The following is a 9,153-nucleotide window of genomic DNA, read 5'->3' as shown; positions in this document are numbered from 1 at the left end:
TGAGTTGTTTGAATTGTCCAAGTGTTGTAATTGGAACCATTAGAGACTGCTACAGAGAGCAGTCGGCTCTTCTTCAGACTAAAGTTCGACTTTTGGTCAATTAGTTTTTTTTGTCAATTTTCTAATGGTTCTTAAAGTTTAAAAATCAGCTGAGTTTTTGTAAAAAGATGTTAGCAACAATACTGTCATTTGAATGAAGGCCTAGAAACTGGAGTACCAGATTGAATATAGTTGATCATTACGGACATTCTTAACTTCAATCAAACTTAAAGTGACAGTCCTTTTACACAGCCGAGCAATTAAAAGTTTTGACGAGATTATTGGTCAATTGGAATTAGAGTATAAGAAATTTTGCTCTGCACGATTTGTAATTTTTTCTCAGCTTGACGCAGGTTATCAGCAAAATTTGTCTTCACGCGGCTTCGCAGTTTTTCCAATAAACTTCAAACTTCAACCGTGCCTTAAATTTTTGCATCAACTATTTCAAAAATTGATCTCTTTGGAGCACAATATGTATTTTCTTAAGCAGAAAAAATGTACTTTGTTAGACTTTGCTAAAACAAAATGTCAGCCAAATACCTCAATTAATCTTTTTTACGTGGGTCTTTTACTTGATTGCTCATAACAAAAAGTGCCAAATAATAGATGGACTTATTTGCCTCATAATAGATGGACTTATTTGCCTTATGAGAATTCTTTCATTCAGAGTTCACTAGATGTCACCTGAACTTTAATGAAAACTGGACAGTTGTATACGATTTTAGTCCTACATTGTTAGCCTATGCTGCTTTCAACGTCTATATACACATACTTGAGTTAATCTCAATTTTGGATTATTTGTCTGACTTTAATTTTGACTGAGTTGAATAAGTTGAAGAATGAAAAAGTTGAATAAGAGGTGAAGAATGAAAAAAACTGTAATGAAAATAAGCTAATAAGTTAACTATAAGTTATATTGTCAGCATAGAGAGTCTCATAATAGTTTTTGAAAAGCTAGAAACCGGTGAGCTCTCAGCAACAAAACGTTAAAGCGTTTTTATTTATTACTCTTTAGTAAAAAATTACATAAAATAGAGAGACTGAACAGAATCACTTGAGCAAAAAAAAACAAATAATGAAAACCTCGAACAAAAATAATTTCTATTTTTATACAAATTATACAAATCAATCCATCCGATGTCAACATGTTATTCGATAGATTTTCACCTGTTTCATGCTGATCTTTTTGGCAAAAAATTGGGTACTGTTTTTAAATACTTTCCTGGATAATTATTATACCAACCGTAAATTGTTCAGCCAAACAGAGCACATTTAACTAAAAATTTGTTTCAGGCTGTTCGACCCAAAATGGTTCCCAAAATAATTGCATTGGCTGCTCTTTGTCTGGTACTGATCGATGCTGAATTCCCATTTAAATACAGGTTGAGGCTTTTCAAGATTTTCAATCGATAGCTTTTTCGTTGACGTCACTTTGTTTCTTTATCTCAATAGAGATAGCAGTTAAATCCCACCCTTTAGCTTAAAAAGCGTCCTTCGAAAAAAGGGAAAAATGATCGGCGAAAGTTTTCAAATGGTTTTGTAAAAAATTTGCTTTAAGCTTTTTAATTTAGATGAACCAGGCGGGATTTAAACAAATTTGGCCATAACTCTTGGTAGTCACCAAAATGACTTGGTAATTTTTTTCTGAGCTAAGAATCATGCTTGACCTAGCACGAGTTCTAAGAATTTATATGATATTGGCCGGAATTGTGTGTAGTAAGTTTGAATAAACACCTCAACCTGTAGTAGACGTGCTGATCTGGGCGATCCAATCAGAAGGCGGGGATTCCTGCCCAATGATTGGATGAAAAAAAGGGGTCCGAATGATTGCAGCACGGACGATGATTGTGGAGAGTACGGTCGATGTTTCGATACCGGATGTTTGTACAGTGATGAGTTTAAAAGGCAACGTTCATGTTCAACGGACGAAGATTGTGGTAAATAATAACTTTTTAATATTCAGTTTCTTTTTACTTTTTCAAAAGTTAATTTCTTATTATATTAAATTCTTTTTTTCCATATAAATGAGGGTACTTGAGCCCGGTTCACTAACGCGAGGAAATTAAAAAATCGAGAGATAAAAGGCTGAGGGAGAGAGGAAGAAACGTCAGAGATCGGAGAAAACATTAAGATTGGCAATAAAAAATAATCAGCAAACATTTCAATTTTAGATCAATATAAACCAAGATTATTTGATAATGTCGACCACGCAGATTGCAAGAATTCAAAATTTGACTTAAATATATATATATATATATATATATATATATATATATATATATATATATATATATATTTAATCTCATTATTTCAAATTCTTTTTTTTCAATTGCAAATAAGGTTACAACTTAATGCAATTACTAAAAATGCAACAATTTGCAAATTAGGGCCAAGGTTTGCGAATTAATCTGTAATAATTTGCAAATTAAAGCTTAAATTAATAAGCCAATTAAAATTTTGCAAAATATTATTAATAATTTGCAATAATTTGCATATTGAAGCCAATTTTTTTTCAAAATAATGAACTGTTAGACAACTATTTACAAACATGTTTGTACTTTTTAAAAATTAATTTGTTGACTATATATATAGGAGATGAAGGAGCCTGCTACAGTAACCAGTGTGTCAACCCTGACTATGGCAGTAGAAAGAGACAGCAGGTTGAGTGTGATGTGGTTCTGGGCTGTGAGGACGACAGCTACGTTTGTCAACTAGGAACATGCGTACATTGGACCCAAGCCTAATCCAAAGAGTTCTGACTCATAAAGCCACTCAGTCCCTTTGAGACGAGTCTTCATCTAAAAACTTTTGCTCAGAAGAAGAGATACAATTTGATTCAAACCCAACATTGATACTTGTAAATTTTGTAAATTCACTTTTATTAAACTAGTAAATTAGTGTTTTTTATTAGTAAATTATTTACTAAATTTTTTATATTTATTTTCTAACCGTCAAAATTTGATACCCATGCCGAACCTCCAGAGTAGATCAGAGCTGGAGCAGGGTAATTCCAGCGTTAGGTGCGCTATCAGAGCTGGAACAGAGCTCCCCCAGACTAGGAGACCTCTCAACTCTGGGTCTTGTCTTAACAGAGTAGAACACAGAGTAGGTCTACTCTGGAATTTGCCTTGACAGAGTAGAACCCACAGTAGGTCTATTCTGATGTCAGTCTTGACAGAGTTGATCTCAGAGTAAAACTAATAGCAGAGTACAACCGCTCGGGTCAAAATGTGAGCGGTTCCCAAGTTGAGGTGCCATCCGCAAGTAACCTTTGGTCAGACCATCCCCGACAAAAGTGTCCACTGATCAAACTAAAGTGCGCTCAAAACAGCGTGTGCGCTCAAAGTGCGCTCGAAACTGTCTCTGATCAGACCTTGCCAGACGGAAATGACCTCTGTTGGGTTATGGGTTTTCGCAAGCGGAATAAAAGCGTTTTTAACTGAGTAGAAAATTTAAATTCTCAAATTGAGAGAATAACAAGAATGATATTTTACACTAGAATTTGGAGAATTACAGGAGAGATCTGATTATTAGATCAGGATGGTGATTTGATTTTGGGGATGAAAAAAGTCTCAAAAATCAGCTGTATATATACCCATTATCAGTGCGCGAAAGTCAAGATACAAAACTAATCTTAACACCATGATTTAGTGGGGGTCGCAAGGGTTACCAAATATGGTTTGCTTCTGCAAATTTCCCAGAAATCATTCGCAGGGGGGTACCATAGATGGTATGCATTTACACTTTTCTAAGAATTCGTTCACATTTCTGGTGATATCATAATCATTCAATACATGCTGGGAAGATTTTATATCAAATAATCTCACTCTAGTATTAGTTATTTAGATTCACCAATTTGAACCGAATATTGATTCTAAGCACCCTTTCTTGACGATTTATTTAGATAAATTCTGTGATCAACATCAATTTGATCTTGTCATTGTAATCTGGTAAGTTAAACTTTCTTTCTAATTCTCACAAAATTCAAGACTATAGGTTGATCGATATTCTAACACCCCCGCTCAGACTTGAGCTGATTGCGTAGAGTCTGTTCCCATCAAAACAGTTCTGAAGTTTCCACCTTCGATACTGGTAAAGATTTCGTGAAGATGTTGGCTGCCATTTTGTCAGTAGGAACGTAATGAATTGAAATAGTCCCATCTTCCGTGTTGTCCCCAATGAAGTGAAATTTTGTCTCAATGTGATTGCTCCTCTTTGCTTGACTGGGTTTTGGCACAATTTGACGCAACTATGGTTGTCCTCTCCAATTGCTATTGGATGTTGCTGTTGGATGCCAAAATCCTCTAGAAGTTGTTTCAGACATAATGCTTCTTGAACTGCTGCTTCCATGCTCTGATATTCTGCTTCTGACGAAGAAAGGGCAACTGTGGCCTGCTTCTTGACACCCCAGCTGAGTGCTGCGCCACGGCCGTTGAGCTTGAAGTAGTAGCCCGTCATTGATTTTCTGTCGTTCTCGTCACCAGACCAGTCTGCATCACTTTCCCCCACTAAATCATAACTAGCTTTTTTTGTGTAAGTAAATTTTCAACCTTTTGGACCTTGAAGATATCGCAGAAGTCTTTTTCCGCACATCCACTGTTGATTGGTAGGTGCATTCATGTGTCTGGACAGAAAGTTGACCGTGAACATGATGTCTGACCTCGTCTGTTTGGCCAGGTACAGAAGTGATCAAACGAAGCTTCTGTAGATCCTCCGGTCCACTTTTTCGTCTCTGTTCTGTGCTGTCTGAAGTTTCAAATTCAAATCATCAGGAGTTCTTGAGGGTTTGCATTGATCCATTTGAAACCGCTCAAGCATTGTTTCTATGTAGCTTTCTTGGACGAGTGTGACTTTGCCCTCTTCTCGTCTGATTCTTAGACCCAGAAACCAGTGTAGTCTCCCTCTGTACCAGTTGTTAGCTGCCTGTTTCAAACCATAATATGATTTATTCAGTCGGCATATTAACCTCTCTCCATTTTATCCTTGTTTTACAAACTCCTGTGGCTGTTCCAGATACACTTCTTCCTCTATTGGTGAGTGCAGGAAAACCGTCTTGACATCAAACTGGTGCATCACGTGGCCCTGCTTCGCTGATAGTTGAAGTAGAATCCTGAATGTCTCTGGCTTACATGTAGGCGCAAAAGTCTCAAAGTAGTCCAGTCCTTCGACCTGTTTAAAGCCTTTCGCAACATAGGGTGCTTTGTATTTGTCCACTTGACCACTGGGTCCCAATTTCACTTTGTATACCCATTTGCCCGCTATGACGTCCCTGTCTGTGGGTGGTCTCACTAGGTTCCAAGTCTCGTTGTCTTGGAGTGCCTTGACCTCGTCATTCATTGCCCGGTGCCACTGGTCCCAATCGTCACCTTGCTTGGCTTCGTAGACTGTTTTGATTTCCACATAGTGACCCTCAGTCACAGCAAGATGGGTCCTTACTTCTCCAAAAAAATGCGGAACATTCCTTGCTCGTGTCCCTCGTCTGCGCTCTGCCCTGTCTAGTTGCTCCGGTGCCTCTTCAAAGTAACCAACTGTCTCTGAGAAGGCCTCCGTTTCACTGTCATCCAGTGACTCCGATTCTCTGAGACTCCCTCTTGTTGCAGTAGACTCTTCATCGAGTACTTCTTCCTCAACACCTGAGGCATCTCGTCTCATTGTCGTTTCTTGTGTGTTCACGCTCTCTGCGTCATGCCACTCCTCCTTTACTGCAGTAGATGTGCCCTGCTACTCTTTGTTGCCATCGTCTTGATGACCATCATCTGGTTTCAAGATCCCCAGTTGCCGTGACCCCTCATCTAGTAGGTCGGGCGTCTTTGTGTTGTCAGGGATTGAGCCCACTTCGGACTCCTGGATTATCACATCTCGAAATGCCACAGCCTTGCGTGTGTTGGGTACGTACACCAGGTATCCGTTGTCTCCTTCAGTGTAACCCACAAACTTTCCTTCTAGTGCCTTGGGTTCAAGTTTGCTGACATCTCTGTCCCGCTGCCTCATGAAGACTGTGCAACCAAAATAGATAGTTTACTAATTGAAAGCTTAGCATTTATAACTCGCATCAGCTCTGCTGGGCATTTTTCTTCTCGTCTTACAACCAAGTTCCTGATCCTTGTTGCATGGAGAATTGCTGCTCCCCACATCATCTTGGGAAGACCCGAGTCAATGAGCAAGCATCTTGCCGTCTCCAGCAGTGTCCTGTTGCACCTCTCAGCTTATCCATTCTGTTGTGGCGTCTCTGGTATGGTCTTCTCCTGTAGAATGCCAGCATCTAAACAGTAACTCTTGAACTGCTCTGAGAGAGACTCCTTTGCATTGTCTTGTCTCAGCTTCTTGGGCGTCCCCACACTGAGAATAAACTTTCTCAGGCTAGCCATTTGCTTCACTTTTTGCCTTAAACAAGTCCACAAAAACAAACTCCGTGTACTGGTCTTCAAACACAATGCAAAACCGGAACCCTGACAGTGACTCTACTCTGAAAGGTCCCATCACGTCTGTGAACACCCTCTCCAGCTTCTGTTCTCCTTGGATCCCGGCCACTCTTGGTACTGGAATCTTTGTGATCATGGCCAATACGAAAACATTGCATACATCATCGAGTTCCCCCACTGTCTCTGGTGCATTCCTGACCACATCCGCTTGATTCAAATGACCCAATCGTCTGTGCCACTTCCTTGCACTGTCAAGTTTCACACTGTGGGAACTTATCTTGATTTCTAAGACGCTGCAGGGTAGATAAAACAAATTATTTTCTTGTTTCAGTTTTACCCGAGTTCCCCTCTGGAGTTTCGTGCAGCTATTTCTTTTCTCGAAAATGAAGCTATATCCCCATTCCCTGCATCTTGAGACTGATAAGAAGTTTGAAGAATAGTCCGGCACTCCCCAATAGTTCGCATTGGAATTCCCCTTTGTTTGAGGGTATGCTGATCCTCACACAGCATCTGCCCACCACTCTAGAAGTCTCTCCGTTGGGATTTCTGACCACTTATTAAATGGGCACAAAGTCCAGGAACGCATCGATGTTCGTCACTATGTGATCTGTACAACCAATGTCCACCAGCATGCCTGCTGTCTTACACTGGGTAAGAGCTGCCTAGTACTCCTCGTCTGGTGAATCCAATGTTAGACCCATTGCCACTGACTCATGTTTGCCTCCATCTCATTGTCTTTTGCATGTCCTGTCTAGGTGACCTTTCTCACCACACTTGCTGCATTGTGCTGTCTGCTTCCTCCTGCAGTCCTTGCAAAGTGTCCAGGGGTCCCACACACAAAGCAGTTTCCTTTCCTGAGTCACTTCTTGAAGTCACGCTTCAATTCGAGTGCCACTGAACCACTTTGTCCATTGTGCCTCTGTGCTGTGCTCTCATGGAAATTCTGCAGCCTTTTTCTCAACTCTGTGAAGTTCGTTGCCGGGTTAAAGTTTTCCTTATAACAAAAGTTTCATACTTCATTGGCAGACCATTGAGGACCAAGGCGTTGGAGAGGGTCTCTGAGACTGCTTCCCCTGCTTCTTGTAGCCTTGTGAGCAACTCCTGTCCTCTGATGAAGAAGCTATCCAAATCATCAGAATCCTCGAGCTGCAGTTGGGCAGGCTGCGCCACCAAAGTCACCACTGTCGGCGTCTCCACACTCTGTAATCTCTCTTGCAAAGGCTTCCAAGCCTTTGCTCCATCTCCGCTGCCGTCATCTCCCACACAGTCATGTCTCATCAGCATGAGGTTTGTTGCCTCTAGAGTCAGTGCCAGATGGCACCACACATTGTTATGTTTCTCCTTGATGTCTGCAACTTCCTTCTCATATGCATCCTTCAGCACCTTGTGGTTCATCTTTTCATCATTGCTCGCCCCATTGGCTAGTGGTGCAGGCTCATTGGGTTGCTCCTCTGTCCCAAGTAGTGATTTGTAGAGTCCCTTCGTCTGCATCATTGCCACAAATCTTGTGCTCCTGATTGGAAAGTCCTGTGCCTTTCCTGTGTAGGTCAGCAGCTTCACTGTCTGTTGATCCATCGAAGTTTGAGCAGGCAAAAAAGTTGTGAAAAGAAAAGGTACTAAGAAGAAAAGGATTATGACTGTCAACAACAAATTAGTTTTGTTTTTAGAAATTAGTTTTACGACTTAGAAAATTGCTTGGCCCATAACCTGTTGGGTTATGGGTTTTCGCAAGCGGAATAAAAGCGTTTTTAACTGAGTAGAAAACTTAAATTCTCAAATTGAGAGAATAACAAGAATGATATTTTACAGTAGAATTTAGAGATTTACAGGAGAGATCTGATTTTTAGATCAGGATGGTGATTTGATTTTGGGGATGAAAAAAGGCTAAAAAATCAGCTGTATATATACCCATTATCAATGCGCGATAGTCAAGACACAAAACTAATCTTAGCACCATGATTTACAGTGGAGGTCGCAAGGGTTACCCAATATGGTTTGCTTCTGCAAATTTCCCAGAAATCAGTCGCAGGGAGTTACCATAGATGGTACGCATTTACACTTTTCTAAGAATTCGTTCACATTTCTGGTGATATCTTAATCATTCAATACATGCTGGGAAGATTTTATATCAATTAATCTCACTCTAATATTAGTTATTTAGATTCACCAATTTGAACCGAATATTGATTCTAAGCACCATTTCTTGACGATTCATTTATATAAATTCTGTGATCAACACCATCCCCAGACCGAAGTGACCTCTGATCCTACCATTGTGCGCTTGAACCAAATCCCAGATCTTGTATGTACTGCAACAGACACGGCTCACAAAAACCACTGAGAGCCGATTCGTCGTTATAGCCCAATTGATGCCACTCCAACAGCTTGCATTTGAAAGTTTCCCTCTGACACGGCAGAAAATTGTTTTGAACTTAATTCTGCTCCCGACCCCCCACCCAGGTTACAACTGTAATGTTGTTATATAGCACGTTACTATGTAAAAAATAGCTCGTACGCTTACTTAGCGCGAAAAATAGCATGTACGTCGGGGCCGTAAACCAAGTGCCCTTCCACCATGCTGGAGGGCCGGCGGGCAGAATAGATCCTTATTTTGAATGAAAATTATCGGTTAGTTCAGAAGATCAAAGCTGATTAAAAATTGAATACGACTTCACTGCATATGATATCCACC

At 40.2% G+C, this 9,153-nt stretch overlaps 1 protein-coding gene across 1 annotated transcript; it reads left to right on the top strand.

Moving 5' to 3' along the window:
• Positions 1–1,011: 1,011 nt before the first annotated feature.
• On the top strand, positions 1,012–2,969 carry LOC142344225 (uncharacterized). The gene is made up of 4 exons (XM_075395778.1): positions 1,012–1,024; positions 1,333–1,421; positions 1,786–1,976; positions 2,632–2,969. Exons 2-4 carry the CDS (start codon positions 1,348–1,350, stop codon positions 2,781–2,783), a joined length of 417 nt encoding a protein of 138 aa, XP_075251893.1. The 5' UTR covers positions 1,012–1,024; positions 1,333–1,347; the 3' UTR covers positions 2,784–2,969.
• Positions 2,970–9,153: the final 6,184 nt, after the last annotated feature.

The sequence above is a fragment of the Convolutriloba macropyga genome, chromosome 8 (genome assembly GCF_964194025.1).
Source record: "Convolutriloba macropyga chromosome 8, txConMacr16.3, whole genome shotgun sequence".
In the NCBI taxonomy this organism is placed as follows: Eukaryota; Metazoa; Xenacoelomorpha; order Acoela; family Convolutidae; genus Convolutriloba; species Convolutriloba macropyga.
This window is presented reverse-complemented; position numbering and strand designations above follow the sequence as displayed.

What these genes read in the sequence shown, in the direction of transcription:
- LOC142344225 (XM_075395778.1), top strand. Translation starts at nt 1,348, where the DNA reads ATGGTTCCCAAAATAATTGCATTGGCTGCTCTTTGTCTGGTACTGATC. An exon ending in GAATTCCCATTTAAATACAG is followed by an intron (nt 1,422 to 1,785) that starts GTTGAGGCTTTT and finishes CTCAACCTGTAG; the next exon opens with TAGACGTGCTGATCTGGGCG. An exon ending in TTCAACGGACGAAGATTGTG is followed by an intron (nt 1,977 to 2,631) that starts GTAAATAATAAC and finishes CTATATATATAG; the next exon opens with GAGATGAAGGAGCCTGCTAC.